The following is a 21261-nucleotide window of genomic DNA, read 5'->3' on the forward strand; positions in this document are numbered from 1 at the left end:
GTAAACTCCTAATTTGCAGTTTTTTAATAGTTAATAAGGTTGTTAAGCATTAACAAAGCATTAATATGTGCTTTATAAACAGCTAATATGCTAGTGATATGCATGCTACTTAATAGTGAGAATTGGGTCTTAAAATAAAATGTTATTATTAATACTATTCAAATAACAATACAGTAAGGTATATATTTTGATATATATATTATCTTTGGTTCTTTTTTTAAATGAGCAATCACTTATTACTAATCATAAACTATAATATGATGACACAAACAAAACTACTTTGTCCTAACAGTGAAAGAACTGGATTTCTCTCCATGTACTTCTATGGTCCCCCGAGTTTGAACGTCCAAAATGCAGTTTAAATTCCGCTTCAAAGGGCTTTAAATGATCCCAGCCGAGGAAGAAGGGTCTTATCTAGCAAAACGATTTATTTTAAACGGTTATTTTCTAGAAAAATGTACAATTTATATACTTTTTAACCTCAAATGCTGTGTATTCCTGTTCAAGACAGTTAGAGTATGTCAAAAAAACTCCCATCACATTTTCTCCTCCAACTTCAAAATCGCTGTGCATCGCTGCAGAAGTACCGACCCAGTGTTTACAAAGTGAACGTTTAAAGAAGATCAAACAACCTCTACAAAAAAAGGTAAAACTGCGATGTAGGACGATTTTGAAGTTGGAGAAAATGAAAATGAGATGGGAGTTTACCCAATTTTCTTTTTCAGGTCAACTACTGTCACACCAAAACAACAGTTTCAAAAAAATCTTGCTGAGCAAGTTAGTTTATATAAACATATGGCAGCTACCTGAACAAGAACATGTCTGATCTACTGGCATAGACATTTGAATTAAACTTTATCATGTCCAAAACTACTAAGATTTCCTACTGCCAAAATGCTCAATGCATCTGTGTCTGTATTTGCATACTTGAATAGAGAAGATTTCTTGCCAAAGGGTCTTCTAGTTGTAACAACATCTTACAAGACAATTACAACCCAGGGGACTCATTGCCTCTTAAGCTGCTTTATCAGTAAATGCGATGATTGACTGGCATAGAACAGCACTCTACTGCCAACACAAATACAGCACTGATATTGACAGGGACATTATTAACAGAAAGAGGCCAGCTATAGATGACAGAAATGGGTTAATCAATAGCGGCTAATCAATCAAACAATGTCTAACCCTAAAGAGTAATTTGTTTTAGCATGTGCATGTTGTTTTCTGTCATTACTGGCTTTGATATTGCACATGCCTTACTGTAAAAAGACAACTTTCTAACAAATTGTTTTTGGTTTTTGAGTTTCTTTATCTGTGATTAAAATCTAAGTATTTTAAAAAGTATATAGAACCTGCAACGACAGGTTTTTTGTTTAGGTAAACAAAAAATTTAAGACAGAAATAAAACTTAAGCTTTCAGATTTGTGACCCTGGACCACAAAACCAGTCCTAAGGGTCAAATTTAGTGATTTATACCTGAAAGCTGAAAAAAGCTTTCCATTGATGTATGGTTTGTGCATACTAATTACTACTAAAAATGCAGTTTTGATATTTACGGTAGGAAATTTACAAAATATCTTCATGGAACATTATCTTTAATTAATATCCTATTGATTTTGTCATAAAAGAAAAATGTATCATTTTGACCCAGAGTATTTTACCCATAGTACCAAGTATTTTTGGCTATTGCTATACCCGTGCTACTTTTTAGTGAGGAATTATAGTCTTGTTCAATGGTAACAAAGCAACATTCCAGTCAAATTCAGAGATTGAGCTGTTTTTTTCAAACACACGTCTGTTCGTTGGGCTCCCGGAAGCCACGTGCTCCATGATCCACAGCCAGTGCCGAGCAATTTGTCAATACCACCGGCTGGCCCAGTTTGCAGTTCAGGATTCACTCTCTGGTGGGAACGCCAGTCTGTCTTCCAATTATAGCGCCAACTCGCTTGCAGAGCTGCTCCATCTACGGCCCAATTTTCAACCCTCACACTTTATTAAAAGCATAGGAGATGGCTGCACTTCAGCAAATAGATTTTATATCATTAAGACTCTACTGTTTTGTGGCTCTAAAAGGTTTTCTGATTGAAAAAAAAAACAGCAACTGTGCAAAAAAAGTACAAAACTCAAAATGTGACATTACTAAATCATCAACAAATTGCACGCATTATGATATTATTAATAAAATATTTTGCAAGGTTAATCTTATTACAAGATGTCCTAATAATTTGTGTTTTTCGCATGTTCAGTTGGATCCTCATTAGTGCATTTCACTCACCTTTTGTTAAAAGTTAAAAATTACACAATTCTTTCAGAGAAAAATTCAAATCAATGAAATAAAACTACAACCAAACCAAAAACAAAACTAATTTCTAATTTAATAAACTAAAAGCATATATATATATAAAAATCTGTTCTTGTAGTTTATCAATGTTTTTAGTTAATTAGTATGTTTATAATTAAATGTATAATTACAAGGATCCCAGCATACAATTTTATATTATAGAAACGCTCCTGTAATGTTCTTGTGAAAACGTTATTTTTGAATGTTCTCTGAACTCTGAACAGTTTTTTAGACGTTGTATTAACGTTCTTGGTTGGTTATAAGAATGTTATTCAAAGCGTTTTTAGAAAGTTTCAGTCTCTTGTTATATTAATGTTCATAATTTAAAATTCCACTCCCTATTATATTAATGTTCTAAAATGTTCTAAGAATGTTTCTAATGTTCTCAGTAAGTTATAAAAACATTATTGTTGAAGGTTCTTAGAACATTTAAAACGTCCAGTTTTTTATGCGTTGTATTAACATTCTTGTTTGGTTATAAGAACTTTATTCAAAACATTTTTAGAACGTTTCAGTCTCTTGTTATATTAATGTTCTAAGAACATTATTTAAAACATTATTAGAACATTCCACTCCCTATTATATTAATGTTCTAAGAACGTTTCCCTAATGTTCCGAGTAAGTTGTAAAAATGTTACTGCTGAAGGTTCTTAGAACATTCAAAACATGCAGTTTTTTATACGTACTATTAACATTCTTGTTTGGTTATAAAAACGCTATTCAAAACGTTTTTAGATTGTTTCAGTCTCTTGTTAAATTAATGTTATGAGAATGTTATTTAAAATGTTATTAGAACGTTCCACTCCCCATTATAACGTTCCCAGTAAGTTATAAAAACTTTATTGTTTAAAGTTCTTAGAACGTTCAAAACTTTTTTTTTTTTTTGTATTAACTCTCTCGTTTGGCTATAAGAATGTTATTCGAAATATTTTTAGAACGTTTTAGTCTCTTGTTATATTAATGTTCTAAGAACATTAATTATAATGTGACATAACATGTGAATGTTATTTAAAATGTTATTATAATGTTCCACTCCCAATTCTATTAAAGTTCTAAGAACGTTTTTTTTATGTTGTTTTTTTACGTCTTGACGTTGTATTAATGTTTTTGTTTGGTTATAAGAATGTTATTCAAAACATTTTTAGAATGTTTCAGTCTCTCACTATATTAATGTTCTAAGAACGTAATTTAAGTATTTTTTTCCTTATTCTATTAATGTTCTAAGGAAATTCCCCTAATGTTAGTTTTTGGTTCCTGTTTGGTTATTGTTTTGGTAACTAAATATTAATGATATTAATGTTAAGGAAATGTTTGAAGAATGTTAGAATAACGTTCTACAAACTAAGGGAATGTAAAGAAAACATTCCTGGCTAACCAGACTTTGCATTCCAGTGTATTTTCTCTTTAATGTTATTGCATTTTAAAACATTCCACTAACAATGAAAAAAAAAAAAAATGTTAGGGAATGTTAGGAGAACGTTTTCTGTTAGCTGGGATAAATTTAGCCCAAATCTTAATGTACAATTTACATCAGGCAAGTAAATTAATTCATAAGTCATAAGTGTGTCTGCCATTCATCAACTGAAAATGACAACGGATTTGCTGGTGTTCATGTAAAGATGTTTAGACAGTTACCTTGATCAGTATTTTGCCTTTTAGGACTTCAGGTGAAGGCAGAACTCCAGCCGGGTCGGTAGGGATGGAGGACACGTCCAGTTTATCTCCCAGCACTTCAGTCAGATACTGAGCCATTTTCTTCTGCTGAGGGACACTGCAGTGATTCTCAATGGACAGAATCAGTGGATACCTGAGGAAAAGTCAAAAAGATGCTTTTACAGATCTTTGATAATTGTGAGTCTGAAACACCTGTTAAAATGCCATTAAATTGTGAGACAGACAGAAAATTGCAGCTTGTTCAAAAATCATTAGCATTCTATCTAATATAAAATAAAACAACCCATATTATATTTAGATGTTCCCTGTCTGAGGTGGGCAAACCATATTTTTCAAGGTTACGGCATAATTATATTCAGTGATTTGAGGTCTTATTTCGTACTCTATCTGTGGAAAGTACAGACTATTTTTGGTACAAGAAACCTTGATACATAATCCATCAGTGAAAACAAATCGCTCCGGATACTGACAGATACTGCTGTAAATGTGCACTTTTGCTGTCACTGCAGTTTATAAACCTAAACAAGCTGAAGTGGCAAGCCAAACAGACATGATAGACATATATCACATCCTTTGTGTGAGATATCATCTAAAAATAGTTTTTTTGTTTACTGCGACCCTCACAAACCCTTGACAGCGTGCAGCTTTATTGGTTTATCACCTTTAGCAACAACAACACCTGAAAGTCATAGCAATGGAGGAAATCATGTGGAAACATGCTGTCAGTGTGAAATGTTCATGCGGACACAAATGTTCACACACTCCTGGACCTCAACTGCTCAACAGTGCTGTCTTCAAGCTCAGAGAATTAGGTATGTGACGGTGGGCTAGAATTGACTGTCCTTCACTGCCAGCAGTCAGACACATAAACCTTCAGGACTGAAACTTGAAGAAATGCTCAGATAGACTGCTGAGTAATACATGTCTTTAAAAGACTACTCAAAAAAAAAGAAAAGAAAAAAAAAAAGAAATAAACTTTAAATTACTATGACATTTCATGTATGATTCTCTGTAATATCATACTATCCATTGATATAGATCAATTTGAAAATTATATCTTAAAAGCATGGTGTCAAAGCTTAATATAATGTCATATAGTGGAGAAATTCACTAAAAAAGTGTCAATATATTGTGTTAGCATCATTGTTATCTGGCACTGCCTTAATCATCCTGGACATGGAATTGACCAGAGCTGCACAGGGTTCAGGTCTGGAGACATACTTGGCCACCCCATCAACTTCAGCTTCAGCTTCCTCAGCAAGGCAGTTGTCATCTTAGTGATGTGTTTGGGATCATTATCATGTTGGAAAACTGCTGTTCGGAATAGTTTCTGGAGGGAAGGCATCATGTTTTGCTTCAGAATGTACAGTACATAATAGAATCCATATTTCCCTCAATGAACTGCAGCTCCCAGAACCAGCAGCACTCATGCAGCCCCAGACCATGAGCTACCACTACCATGCTTGACTGTAGGCAAGACAATTTTCTTGGTACTCCTCGGTAGAGCATCGCCACACGTGCTGGACACCATCTGAGCCAAACAAGTTTATCTCATAGTCTCATCAGACCACAGGACATGGTTCCAGTAATTCATGCTCTTAGACAGGTTGTCTTCAGCAAACTGTTTTCAGGCTTTCTTGTGAGCCAGCTTCAGATGAAGCTTCCTTCTAGGATGATGCCTATGCAAACTGACTTGTTGCAGTGTGCCGCATATGGTCTGAGCACTGACAAGCTGACCTTCTACTTATGTAACCTTTAAAGCAATGCTGACAGCACTCAAGCATTTGTTTTTTGAAGCCAGGTTCTACTTCGATTCTTGCTAGGCCTGTTCTGAATGGAACCCATCTGGGAAACCTCTGTCTGACCCTGATCAATGTAGTGTAACTTGGTTTCAGGGTGTTACTGAACCTCTAATAGCCTTGGCCATCTTTGTGGAGAGCAACAATTCTAATTCTCAAATCCTCAGAGAGTTCTTTGTCATGAGATGCCATGTTGAACATCCAGTGGTCAGTATGAGAGAATTGTACTTAAAGCACCTTATTTTAACTGCTCTAATACAAGATACACAACTTTCTATGGTCATGTCAAGCAGACAAAAACATAAACATAATGAACAGGACTTTATGAAATGTGGCTTTGTATGGTTAAACAACATACTGGTGTTATCACTTAGGGTGTACTCACTTTTGTTGCCAGCTATTTTGACAATAATGGCTGTATGTTGAGTTATTTTCAGAGGACAGTAAATCTGTACTGCTATACAAGCTGCACACTGACTAATCTAAAACATATCCAAGTTTACTTTCTATAGTATTGTCCCTTGAGAAGATATACTAAAATGGTTGCTGAAATGTGAGGGGTGTACTCATTTTTTGAGATACTATACATATAGTGCAGATTGATAGCCTCTTCTTGAGCTTGAAAAAAGTCAGACGTCTGGCTTGTGACACTCATTAGCTGTTTATATCTCAGTCGATCAATATGTACTGTCTAATAACCTTGTAAATCGTTTAGTATCCAATACAGCCAATGTCTCTTACTGGTTTTTGATGAATGCATATTTGTTGATGGTCTCGATAACATCTTTGAAGAGGATTTTGGAAGTCAGGGTGTAGCCATGATGTACGATTGGTTCTCCATCCTGTCCATCCCAGCAGTCCACTGAAAAATAATAATAAAGAGAAAAAGTTTCTTTTTAAAAATCATGCAAACAACTTTTTTCATTAATTATTTGGAATGTGGAAATCCACACACACACACACACACACACACACACACACACACACACACACACACACACGCACATACACACGCACACACGCACGCACGCACGCACGCGCACGCACGCACGCACGCACACACACACACACTGATTCACTTATAGGAAGAAGCACTAAAAGGCACTAGAAAATTGGGTCAATCTCACCTTCCACACATCTGCAGCCGGCCTGCAGCACCCAGGCGTACATGTCCACGCGAGACTGGGACATGAGCTGGTCACCCATTAGGTAGGTGTTGTGGGAGGAAGCAATGAAGTAGTTACTGAGGGGCTGCGTCATGTCCTGGTTCACCTCGTAATGCTCAGGGTTGAAGATGTCACCAGCAGGACTGCGCATGTAATTTGTAAAACCTGTGTGATACAGTTAAAGGTTATTGTGAATTTCTGTCATAGATATTTCCCAGAATTTGATTATCACTTCGCTGATATTAGGATTATAATAGGAATTGGACCCTGCCTATATCTATGCACATTTTACAGCTCCATATTATAACTTAGTAACACCTTTACAAAGAGGTTCCATCAGTTAACGTTTGTTCATTTTTTAACTAACATAAACAAACAATGAACAATACATTTATTACAGCATTTATTGATCTTTGTCAATGTTAATTAATAAAAATACAGTTGTTTATTGTTTGTTCATGTTAGTTCACAAAGTTTTAACTAATGCACAACAAGCACAGCTTTTGATTTTGAGAATGCATTAGTAAATATTGAGAGTAGCATGAACTAAGATTAATAAATGCTATAGAAGTATTGTTCATTCTTAATTCATGTTAAGGTATAGAGGTGCAGTGCATTCAATGAATTGTACTGTTGTTAACAAGATACTGATCCTGAAAAAAAAGAAAACATTCAATAGACAAGAACTCCATAAAACAGTTTTGAGAGTTAAGAGTGATCTAGGACCTTTATACAGTACATGACATTGTAAAGTCTGTAATTCTAGTCCTTACAGCCTCATTTTCTTCTTTGTTCAATTCAATAAGCCATCTAACTTAACTAAGGTCTATTCTCGATGGATCTTTTTCACATTTCTCAGAAGCGGAAGTCATCATAATTGGGTAAACTTCTATAGTGGTGAACGAAAACTACAACAAATATTATTTTTGTGTTCCCATTTGCTCTAATAGCAAAATAAAAAATCCATAATAGTGAAAAAATCCCTGACGTTGGTCAGAGGAGAGAAAAATATCAAATTTTCAGTCACTCCCTCAGCTATTGTATTAGAAACACTCACGCAGTGTTAACAAGTTTTCTGTCGCACAATGCCAAGGTAATAAAAAACAATATATAGCGTTATAAATGTGCATTAATGATTTAAAAACTAGATTTACAATGTTAATATCTGTGGAAATACACCATCACAGACTGTAAACAGGTCAGCTGCATGCATTTCTATTGAAAGGACTGGTAGTTCATGCAATTGCACCTTGAAAAGTATCCTTTCTGCAATTAAATTTCAGAAATAAAAAGTGCGTACCATCAATACCCAGGACACCCAGTGTCTGGTTTTCTGGACAAGGCTCAAACTTGGACACAATTTCGAGGCAGTGCTCTTTTGAGACATTTGTCATCTGAAAAACAAACAAACAGAAAAGAAAGATTAACACGTGAGCAATTTAATTCTTACAATGCATTTAAAACAGCTACTATACAGCCATCTAATGAAATCAAAGTTACATTTTTGTTCATATTACATGTGAAATACGTGATAAATAAGCCCACAGGGAGCCCTGCTCACACAACTAACCCATCTCCGCTCTGGAGTCCGATTGTGACGCCCGACAGCTGGCATTTAAATGGACTGATTAGTCAATGAGATTCCCATCCACGCCAATCAGTGTCAGATCTTTCCTCCAGCTAATGCAGCGGGGGATGACGGGATCCTGCCAGCTGCGGATACCGAACCGCAGTAAACCACGCAGTACATCAACACTCTTGTTGATGATTAGCTGCTGGTGGAACTTAAATGCATTGGTCTACTTTGTTCTCGCCTCTATTTTTCTCTGTCCATAAAGAACTAATGATGCCGTTTGATGAGGGACACTTTTTTCTGCTTTTAACTACTTGAGACAAATGAGACTGAAGTGTTATTCTTAAGAAAAGGTCACTCTGAGTGGTACCATTTACTTGAAATGCTAATTTTCTCATTCTACATAATTCATGGTGGGCTTTTTGTGTTTTTAATTTCAATTTGACTGCATCCTAGTGCTTTATAATGCAGTACGTGAGTGCATTTAAACTTTTAAAAGGGGGATCCAATGCTGTTTCATGCACGTTAAGTTATTTACACTGTTAAAAAGTTGGATTCTCATGCTAAACATGGTCAAAGTTTAAAAAAAACTATTTGGACGTATATTAGAGTATTTCTGTGCCGAACACACACTTCCGGGTTTCTTACAAGTTTCAGCAAGTTTTTTTGATCATGGCTCTTTATGACATCCTAAAAGGTGGAACTCCTTGTATGGGCATTTCTCCCAAAAGAGCGTGCCCATCCATCTGTACTTACTTGGGAAGAATGTCTCTAAAGAATTGTGGTTTTGATTGAAGGCAAAGATAACCTTACTTCACCTTATGTGAACAGTGGATGATGCAGTTTGTTTTTTTCCGGGGCGGAAACTGAGTTTTGCAAGTGTATTTGTTTCAGAATTGCATGATATAATCTTGTAATTTTGAGTTATAAAGTCAGAATTCCCTAATTCTGAGAAATTAAGTCAGAATTTGTGATATAAACTTGTACTTGTGAGTTATCATGTTAGAATTGCATGATATAAACTTGAAATTGTAAGTTATAAAGTTCAAATTAGGGAATTCGAACTTTATAACTTACAATTTCGAGTCCGCATTCCCTAATTCTGAGAAATTAATTCAGAATTGTGTGGTATCAACTCGTGATTGTGAGTTATAAAGTCCGAATTCCCTAATTCTGGGAACATTTTATAAACAAGGCCCAGTTCCACGCTGGATTTGCACATCGTTTGATACTGAAATATATAAAAGATACTGGTCATGACTCAGAACTGCAAATGTCTGTGTGTTTTGTTGGCAATCGGCGAGCAAATAGCTGTAACTTTCTTTTGGAAATATGATAAAACTAAAGACTTTTTGGAGATACAAAAGATGCAGTACTACTCTATAGGTACTTAAGATTAACATGAGATTGGGTGAAACTGTGTGTTATGCCCCCTTTAATGAGATTTTAATGATTGCCTGAAACATTATATTAGCGTTCTGACTTGAAACACCACTTTAATCAAACATCATGTGGATTTTTGATTTGCCAGTCGAAAGTAATATGATAATTTACCACTAGAGGTGATTTTGCAAATGAGGTTACATAGGTTAACGAGCATCAGAATAACACTCATACTTGTTAACATATCATTTCACTTGAGACGACTGTAAGTTCTATGCGATTTCATTTTAAATCACAAATCAGATCAGTCCAGAGGCATCTTTAAAAATATGTGCATATGATTATAATGAATGTCAACATACAATAATTTCCTGAATGTTTTCATAAATAAATTTATAAAATTTAAAAATGTAAATGGGTAGTTGATGGATAGCATTTCATGGATTGTGGTGTGAATTTCTAAAAGTACAAATTTTCCAATGTAGTGTCTCAATGTCAACAAATATGGAGGAGCTGAGAACGAATATGAAGCATGCAGTATGTGAAAAAAAAATTACTCATGCATATTGTGTGGTTGGTGAGGTAAACTCTTTTCTCATTAACCAGTGTGTATATATATATATATATATATATATATATATATATATATATATATATATATTGTGGCGAGGCGTCTGCCCGCCCCCCTGGTTTTCATCACCACCCCGTCCCGTATTCGCCGCCCTTCTCCAGGCTCCCGACGGGAGTGGGTGTGTAGGGGAGAGGAGGGGCGTGTAATCGGCTCGGGCTGGCGGCGTGTGATGGGGACACCTGATGTAAATGAAGCCTCATCACCGCCGCTGTTTAAATCCCGAGCGCGCCTCTCCTCGGGAGACCGGTCTCTTTCCCCCGTGCATGCACGCTGGTGTCCTCGCGGGTCCAGGAGGGGGTGAAGAGGGAATCCCGCGCCACAAGAGTTTGGAGAGCCGCCGGACCCGCGGTCCGGTTGAGGCCGCCAGAAGCCGCCGCCCCAGCGCCGGACAGCTCGAGAGGGATGAGCCTGCCGGAGATGCCGCCACCCTAGCACCCCGGCGCTAGTATGGAAAGCGCCCGCGGCCGCCGGACTCCGCCCCTCTCCTGGACCCTTCCCCTCTGAACACTTCCCTTCCGTCACGGCGTCTCAGCACCCGAGGACACCAGATCCCCCTTTTATTTTGGACACTGTTTTCCTTTATGGACACTTTTTCCCTTATTTTCTGTTTAATAAAAGCCTCTCCGAGGCCTGACGCCACACCCACTGTGTCTGTCGTGTGCCCCTCCCGCCACAGTGGTGGAGAATGCGGGCAAGGCGGGGCTTAGACAGCGCAGTGGGCAACACCTGATGACGTCATCCCCTCTCGCTCGCCAAAGCTCGTGAAGACCCGGACGGGGACGGAGAACGACGGAGACGGCCTCCCAACCGCAAAAGGGGTAAGTGAGGTTTCTTTTAGTCACTTATCCTGCGGTTGGTTGAGGCTGTCGACTAATACCGGTTTTTCTGTCCCTGTTCCGGTGCGCGGCGAGAGGGAGCGTTGCCTTGGAGAGGAATCCCCGCCCACTCCGACCGCTGGAGCCTGGATGAGGAAGGTAGCACTCCTGCGTGGGCGGCGACCTTAGGACGGGGATGTCGCTTGGGGGGGGGAATGTGGCGAGGCGTCTGCCCGCCCCCCTGGTTTTCATCACCACCCCGTCCCGTATTCGCCGCCCTTCTCCAGGCTCCCGACGGGAGTGGGTGTGTAGGGGAGAGGAGGGGCGTGTAATCGGCTCGGGCTGGCGGCGTGTGATGGGGACACCTGATGTAAATGAAGCCTCATCACCGCCGCTGTTTAAATCCCGAGCGCGCCTCTCCTCGGGAGACCGGTCTCTTTCCCCCGTGCATGCACGCTGGTGTCCTCGCGGGTCCAGGAGGGGGTGAAGAGGGAATCCCGCGCCACAAGAGTTTGGAGAGCCGCCGGACCCGCGGTCCGGTTGAGGCCGCCAGAAGCCGCCGCCCCAGCGCCGGACAGCTCGAGAGGGATGAGCCTGCCGGAGATGCCGCCGCCCTAGCACCCCGGCGCTAGTATGGAAAGCGCCCGCGGCCGCCGGACTCCGCCCCTCTCCTGGACCCTTCCCCTCTGAACACTTCCCTTCCGTCACGGCGTCTCAGCACCCGAGGACACCAGATCCCCCTTTTATTTTGGACACTGTTTTCCTTTATGGACACTTTTTCCCTTATTTTCTGTTTAATAAAAGCCTCTCCGAGGCCTGACGCCACACCCACTGTGTCTGTCGTGTGCCCCTCCCGCCACAATATATATATATATATATATATATATATGAACCTGGACCACAAAACCAGTCATAAGGTTAAATTTGACAAAACTGAGATGTATACATCATATGAAAGTTCAATAAATAAGCTTTCTATTGATGTATGGTTTGTTAGGATAGGACAATATTTGACTGAGATACATCTATTTGAAATCAGAAATCTGAGGATGCAAAAAAATCAAAAAGACTGAGAAAATCACCTTTAAAGTTGTCCAAATTAAGTTCTTAACAATGCATATTACTAATCAAAAATTACATTTTGATATGTTTACAGTAGGAATTTTACAAAAAATCTTCATGGAACATGAACTTTACTTAATTTCTTAATGATTTTTGGCATAAAAGAAAAATCAAAAATTTTGACCCATGCAATGTATTTTTGGCTATTGCTACAAATATACCCCAGCGACTTAAGACTGGTTTTGTGGTACAGGGTCACATATCATATCACCATTTTATAATCAATTGATTCCTCAGTTGACAACAGGTAGATGCACACCATTTCCTGAAGGTTCCATTTTCCCTCGTGTCTAAATATTTATGTGTAAACAAGGTCACTCATATGTGAAATTCATATCAACTGCAAGTGTATATTTTATTTTTCAGTGTGAATGACCAGTTAATGTAGTCGTAGTGTTTCAGGCAACTAATAAAAATTCATATAAAGCTCAAGCCGCCGCCCTTAGCAAAGCTTTAAGGGCGAATTCTGTTCTTCAAGACCATGAAAGAGGAGATCTGAGAGTGTGTGAGGACAGTCTTACCGAAAACGTTGAGGAAAGCGCCTATGGTCACATTAACATGAAAAAGACACATTGTATCTTCATCAAGTTTATCAAATTATGTGCCCGAGTTAAAAAGCGGGACATGAAAACAACAGATGCTTTACCTGCTGCCTCTTTTACCTTATCACGTATTTAACCCACCAACCTCGCCTCACCTTTTGTTCAGTCTCGAGGAAGCGTTTGAGGTCATCTGCGTCCAGGTGGTCTTTATGGTTGCTGTAGGTGAGCATCAGCAGGTACAGATCGCGTCGAGTTGACATCATCTTATAGAAAGAGCAGAACTCCTCAAATCCCAAAGTGCCCTGGTTGTCATCAGTGTCTGCCTCCTAAAAATCAGTGATGGAGAAAGACTTAGATTGAGATCAGTGAGACGGAAAAGAATGTTATTAAGTCCTTGAATTGCCAATTAAGAATTTAAGGAAAATTAAGGTGAAGCAAATGGTTTGCCTTTATATGAAAGTTTGGACTGGGATATTACACTTTTCATTAATAAGGTGATGTGGTATTGTTTTATTGTAAGGTAAGCGGGTCAAGGCCTTTTCTATTATGGAAGACACAAAATGAGAAGTTTAGTAGAATGTTCCTGCTGCTCTTTTCTATACAACAAAAGCATAAAGAGTCCAGGAGCTGGTAGTTACAAAAAACACGTAAAATCACCAAAAAGAAACCATAAAAGTAGTCGATATGACTGTGATATGTGTAATATTCAGATAATCCACAGTCCATATGCTATGAGGAGTTTGGGTGAGGAAGATTCACAGCTGTCCTTTCTCATTCACTTTCACATATATTCAAATATTAAGATTTTTTATGTTATTGATGCCAAACGGGCAGCTTTTGCATGCTTTGTAACTCTGGTAAAGGGGAAGATTTTCAGGTAATAAGGACTAAAAATTATGGTTTGTTTCTGACATAAAGCTATTGTAAAACTTAAGAAGATTCAGGATTTAGTTCAAAAGTTGAACTGCATTTCTGAACCACTATTATGGTGCCATTTTGTCCTTTTTCACTGTAAGAATCCTAATTTACTTTCACTATGGAAAAGAGCAATGTAATAAAAGAAACACAATTTTTGGATGAAAATCCCCTAGTTTCTCCAGGGGATTACTGTAAACATTGGTCTATGATATGTACGATATACTTTGGATGACTATTTTAGTTAGATTTGAAATATTTACAGTAGTGGCCAAAATTATTATAATACTAGTATTTTCACCAGTTATAATGGTTTTAAGTCAGTTATTTCTATCTTTTGCTGTAGTGTGTCAGTAGAAAATGTCAGTTTTAATTTGCAAACATTCATTTTGCTATTAATTGTAATAATCCAGTGTGATTTTTGTTTGCACAAGGAGTCTGACAACAGATGTTGTCAAAAATAATGTCATAAATAGATTTTCTTAATCAGTTAACTTCTATTAAAGGGGTGGTCCAGTGCTGTTTCATGCATGTTATTTACAGTACACTGTTAAAGAGTTGGATTCTCATGCTAAACATGGCCAAAGTTTCAAAAAACGAGAATAACAGAGTATTCATGTGCCACACACACTTTCGGGTTTCTTGCAAGTTTCAGCAAGTTTTTTTTTTGATCATGGCTCTTCATGACATCCTGAAGAGTGGAATTCCTTGTATGGGCATTTCTCCCGGAAGGCGCGCCCATCAACGTGCTTTATTCGGCTGCACTGCTGCATGGGACTCACTTGGGAAAAATGTCTCTAAAGAAGTGTGGTTTTGGTTGTAAGGCAAAGATAAACTTACTCAGCTTCCTGAAGAACCCAGCGTAACATGAATAGTGTATGCAATTTGTTTTTTCTGGTGCAGAAACTGACAAGTGTGTTTGTTGACGAACGTTTCATGAACAAGGCCTAGTTCAACGCAGGATTTGCACATCAATTGATACTGAAAGATGGAGCGATCCCTGCCATAAAAGATCCCGGTCATGACTCAGAACTGCAGATGTTAAGGGAAACGCCATCAAATGTCTGTGTTTTGTCGCTAATCGGCGCGCGAGTGCTCGTCAATCTTTAGCTCCACCCATGGTGCACCTCCAGGAGCTCAGCTGTTTTCGGAGATAATCGTAAAGCTGTATATTTCTTTTGTAAATATGTTAAAACTAAAGACTTTTTAAATATATGAAGGATGTAGTACTACTCTATATGTACTTAAGATTAACATAAGATTGGGTGAAACAGTGTGTGTTATGCCCCCTTTAACTAAATTAAATCAACATTTAGCGTGACCATCCTTTGCGTTCAAAGCAGCATTTGCTCTAGGTGCATTTACGCATTGTTTCTCAGGTAGCTTTACAGGTAGGTCTCTTGAAGCATCTTGCAGACGTTGCCACAGTTCTTCTGGATTTAATCTGTCTCATTTTGTTCTGTTTCTTCATGTCATTTCAGACAGACTGGATGATGGTTAGATTAGATCTCTGTTTGGAGAACTGTGTGGTTGTCAGACTCCTTTACCAAACAAAAACCTCACTGGATTATTACAACTAATGCACTGAAAAAAAAAAACTATTTGTTGAATCAACTTAAAATAATTTGTTACCTGCCTAAAAACTCAAAAAAGTTTAGTCAACTTAAAATGTTAAGTTGTACTAAGTTTAAAATGTTGATGCAGTCAGGTAACTTACCCAGCTTTTAAGTTTAACAAACCAAATTTTTTGTTAAGTCAACACAAATATCTAAGTTGTCTCTTAGTACAACGTACCATTTCAAGTTGACTAAACTTATTTGAGTTGACTGAACTTAAAATGTAAGGTTACTCAACAAATTGTGTTCTTTTTTTTTTTTTTTTTACAATGTGGCACAATGAATGTTTGGAAATGTAAACTGATATTTTTTTTTCCTGAAACACTACAGCAAAAGATAGAAATAACTGACTTAACCCCTTAATTGTCGCCCCCCATTTTTTAAAATAGGCATGAAAGTGCACTATCCAAACTTCAATTGTTGTAATTCATGAACACTTTGAAATAAAGATCTAAGGTTGATCTCTTTTTAAAGAAGACAATCAGCAGATTATTGCAGAAGTGAAAAACATAAAGTGTTAACAAATTATAGAAGTTTAAATTTACTGTAAATAAAATGCACTGTACACTTTTTATTATATTTTATACAAAATACATATTTTACATAACAGGTTTTATCCTAAATTTGATATCAAATTGAAGCCTCACATCTAAATAAGTTATGTTCCAAATTTGAAGTTGATATGAAAAAAAATAAGGTTCCTGTGAAAGTTTGTTTAGGGCGTTATACCACAAACAGCCACCGGGTGCCATCCAAATGCCATACTGTATATATTTTTTATGCATTTTTCTGTCACAAAAGTCTAAATTGTCACAATATAACCACCAAATATGAAATCCTGAGACCTTTCCAATGATATGTCTTTTGTCAAGATTGTAAAAAGTTGTGATTCTAAAAGACCGTAATGCATTTTGTAATATGACACCGCTAAGGGGGAGGAGACCGCCAAACGATTTTAAAGTACCATTTCCATGAAAATTTCAAAATGGTTTTCACAGGATGATTCTTGAGCTTCTAAGCTTTCAAATGGTATATAATTTATGTTGGTTACTAAAAAAATTGATAGAGAAAAAGGACAGCAGAAAAAAGAGTGCCAAGCAGCCCACAGGTGGGATGGTGACAGTTCCATTTTACTTGTGTTCTGATAATTTTGGCCACCACTGAAGTTGAACTTCTGTAAAACAGCAATGCACAGTTGTGGGTAGATTTGCTTGTTAATGTCTGACTTCAGTCGCTGATTATTGGTTATGATGGAGGATAAACCACCAGCTCTTGAATCAACTGGAGAAACAACTCATTCAACAGCAGCAGCCCACTGTCACAATTAAACCCCCGCCACGCCGAGAACAACAGCGCCTCCACATCTCCAACAGCTCTCAGCTCATAAGAGCCCAAAAGTGTTTTCTCAGCTCAGTGAATCCCAGGCTCAGACGCCAGTGCTGATCCAGAGAGCTGCTGAGTCAAACGCACACATAAAGGCTTGCGGTGAGCCGAGGCGTGGAGGATGTAATAAACCCTGAGCTAAGCGCCTGAGAATTTCTGCTTTATGGAGAGAAGCATGAAAACAGGTCACATACACTGAAGATGCTCAGAAGAGCAGCATTCACACCGCTCCCTCCGAAGAGCTGATATCACTTCCTCTGAGTGGAACTGGACTGAGGTATCTAAATTATACTCCTTTTAATTATATGTAATCAAATACATAACAAAATCAAAAATGTATTTGTAATAATAAAAAAAGGTGCTGTTGGTGGATCAGGTCAGGGTTTTGCCAAGTCCAGTTGTTTTAAAATAGTCAGCACTTTACATTAACAGCACAAACTCTGCGGGTAATACGCAGGGTTAGGGATTTGTTCAAATCACTATACATGAATAAAATAATTGCAATACCTGACTTTGTTAGTAATCAGAGCTGGGTAGTAAATGATTGTTCAAATGTAATTTGAACTACATAATCAGATTCCAAAAATTAAGTACTTTTAATTACATTAAATTACATTTTAAAATACTCGTAATCAGACTACAGTTATTTTTATTTGATCATGATTACATATTATTTCAACAATAGCAATAAATCATTCCTAATTTATGCATTCTCCCTAATTTCTCTTTTTCATCTTTAAATGCTTTTCTAAAATAGCCTACTGCTTATATACACTCTGAAAGTCTTCCAGTTTTGTGGACATACAAAGACCAAGTGTTTAATATTACATCAACTACACATGAATGCATTAATTTTAATTTTAATTATCACACTATATTACACTGTATCTGATCTGTACATACTTGGTTATTTTACCATGTATTTCTGTCTTTAGAATGATTTTTGTATTTTAAAATGTACAAATTCACAAACATTTTTGTCACCTGATCCTCTTTCATCTAATATATTTACTTGGTCACGTGACATGGGGATAAACAAATAAAATATTTCATTTCTTTTAGTAAGTGTTTTATTTTGACAGATTTTATATTTACATGTTTTAACATTTTTATGATTTAATTAACTATTAGCTTTTTTTTATTAAACTCATAAACCCCTTGCAGTTCATTCACAAACCCTAGTTTAAAGGAACACTCCACTTTTTTTTTTTTTAAATAGGCTCATTCTCCAACTCCCCCCGAGTTAATATGTTGAGTTTTACCGTTTTCAAATCCATTCAGCCGTTCTCCTGTTCTGGCGAAATCACTTTTAGCATAGCTTAGCATAGATCATTGAATCCTATTAGACCAATAGCATCGCATTCAAAAATGACCAACGAGTTTCGATAATTGTCCTATTTAAAACTTGATTCTTCTGTAGTCTGTACTCCACGTGCTTCGTCCATATTACGGCAGCAAACTTCCTTGACTATTATGCCGCAATGGGAGTGTAGTTCCTAATCTTATCAGCCTAGAAAATCGCAGCTTTAAATTTCCGCCGGTATTAGTACACGATATAACTACAGAGTCAAGTTTTTTATTGGTCTAATAGGATTCAATGATCTATGCTAAGCTATGCTAAAAGTGATATCGACAGAACAGGAAAACGGCTGAATGGATTTCAAAACGGTAAAACTTAATTTTTTAATTCGGGGGGAGTTGGAGAATGAGCCTATTTCCAAAAAAAGTGGAGTGTTCCTTTAACGTAATATAATGTTTAATGCACTTCATGTTATTACAAATTAATGGAATATATTTTCTTTTTAGTAATCTTATATCAATATGGTACAAGATTATCCTCTTTAACTCAATACAATAAATGAGATCAAAAGCTCAAAAGTAATCTAAAAGTAGTCTGATTATATTACCTCAAATGTGTAATGTAATGGATTACAACTGTTGTCATTTAATTTGGAATCAGTAACAGATTACAATTTGTAATTAATCTACCCAGCTCTGTAAAACTACTATTACTAAAATTAAAATTAATTTTTGAAATAAAATTATTTAATTACAAATATAGTAAAAACACTAATATTGTGAAATATTATTACAATTAATTACTGAAACTTTTGATAAATTTAATGCATCCTTATACTGAGTACAAGTATATTGTATTCTTCAAAAAAAGTTTGACTTTTAGTGACAAAATTAATAAACGCTATGGTGTTGTTTAAAAATACTAAAGAATAATAAAAAAAAAAAACTTGAAACAATAAAAATACTATATTTTTTAAATAAAGTCTTTCATAGGTATTAAGAAACAAAGAAAATTCCAGTGCACAGTGTGCTGACAATCACACAGGTTGTTTGTGAGGTTAAGCCAAAGAAATCAGGGCCAAAGTCTTCAGGTGAAAATCACACTCACATCACACTCAGTTGTTGGATAGCAGAGCCAGATTGCCCCCCTGTGGTTTACTGTGTCTTACACTAAAGGCCATCTGTGTCCATTTACAGCAGATGGGGTGGACGCTGATGAAGTGTGAAGCTTAGTGACCTGCAAACAGCTGATGTGAGGTCTCAACCACATACTCACACACACTAATCCAGACGGCCTGGAAAAATGGAGCACAGTGGAGCCATAGACACTATCAGAAGGCCATGATTTGGCCCAGAAAAGAAAGGGGAAAAAAACCCCCACAATGCTGACCAATCACCTGGTCAAACAGAAGTATATTCATATTCAAAATAGAATAATTGTAGATGATGCAGGACAACTGTCTAATGCACAGGGATGGGCAGTATTTTAAATAAATGTATTTAAAATACGTATTTGAAATACAAAATACTATTTTGTATTTTTTATTTTAAAGCCTTTGGGAAAAATCTAATGTAATTTGTATTTAAATACATTTAAGACGAGTATTTTGTATTTTCAAAATACATAAAATACTTTGTGCCAATCAACCTCTTTATCAGGGTGCTGATTTAGTTCAGACCTATGGTTCAGACACACCCCTCCCCCAACCTTAACACTCATGCATGTGAGCTGCCTGCAGCAGAGTCAGCTTTGGATCAGCCACTTTTCTCAGTTTTCTGCATTAAGGCAAGGGTGTCATCATAATCAATTCATTGTTGATTAAAGTTAAATTGGTGCATCATTCAGATTTGCCTTCAGTAAACATGAAATAATAAACAAGCACCGACACGTGTAGGAGAAAAATAGCGTTAGCTGCCTGTTAGCCAATCAGTTTTGATTGTTGTTTTTTTTAATGTATCAACTAGCTAGACAAATGTGTTTAAAACATTACTGCATGTTAAGGCTGGGTGAAATGACAGAACTTTATATATCTTCAGGCAGCGATGCTATAAAGTGTGAATCTATTCAACTTTTCAAAATCGTTTACATTTAGTTTTGCATTCAGAATATGTCTAGATATATTTCAGCCTAAAGGGATAGTTCACCCAAAAATGAAAATTTGATGTTTATCTGGTTACCCCCAGGGCATCCAAGATGTAGGCGACTTTATTTCTTCAGCAGAACACAAACGAAGATTTTTAACAAAAAACAGTGCAGTCTGCCAGCCATAAAATGGCAATGGATGGGGACCAGACCTTTAAAAGTAAACAAAAACATGCACAGACAAATCCAAATTACACCCTGCGGCTCGTGATGATACACTGATGTCCTAAGACACGAAACTGAACTGTATTTATATAATTTTTTACCCTTGATACACAGCCACGTCCAACTGTCCTGAGAACAAGCTTTTCCTCCGGCAAATTACATGTGTACGCGCTCTGGCGTATTTTACGCAAACGCCAGAAGCGATCTGTCGCGTGTGTGTATACGACACTCATTTGTTCACACAGTGCACAGAGATTGTGTGTATAGCGGCTATTCAAAACGGTAATTACTTGCTATATCCTGATTCAAACCGATTGAAAGCTAAAAGATTACGTTTGCTTGCGCAAACTCATCTGGAACTTTTACAGATTTTCCCTTCTGGCGTTTGCGTACACATCTAACGTGCCAGATGAAAAGCTCGTGCTCATGATAGATGGATATGGCTGTGTATCAAAGGTAAAAAATTATATAAATACTGTACCCTGGAAATCCAGAGGTCTTGCGAGAGCACAACTTAAATTGTCTCTGCAAGACTCTCTGGCATCGAGCAATGATGCATGTTACTGCATTACGTAAGCAGTTGTGGGAACCAATCGAATCGGTGTATCTGATGTAGGCGGGCCAGAAGGGAGCTAAGCTGATGACGACAACGCTGCAACGTCCGGAATCATTTCACAAGTTCACACTTACATAT

At 37.2% G+C, this 21261-nt stretch overlaps 1 protein-coding gene across 1 annotated transcript in view; it reads right to left on the reverse strand.

Moving 5' to 3' along the window:
* Nucleotides 1–21261, reverse strand: part of plch2a (phospholipase C, eta 2a) — an 85490-nt gene that overhangs the window by 25927 nt on the left and 38302 nt on the right. Inside the window, exons 5-9 of the mRNA XM_073818739.1 lie at nt 13202–13372; nt 8281–8374; nt 6942–7145; nt 6556–6676; nt 3977–4148 (exon numbers count right to left, since the gene is read on the reverse strand). Coding sequence (XP_073674840.1) covers nt 3977–4148; nt 6556–6676; nt 6942–7145; nt 8281–8374; nt 13202–13372 — 762 coding nt within the window. The remainder of the gene's footprint in view (nt 1–3976; nt 4149–6555; nt 6677–6941; nt 7146–8280; nt 8375–13201; nt 13373–21261) is intronic.

The sequence above is a fragment of the Garra rufa genome, chromosome 15 (genome assembly GCF_049309525.1).
Source record: "Garra rufa chromosome 15, GarRuf1.0, whole genome shotgun sequence".
Classification (NCBI taxonomy): domain Eukaryota; kingdom Metazoa; phylum Chordata; class Actinopteri; order Cypriniformes; family Cyprinidae; genus Garra; species Garra rufa.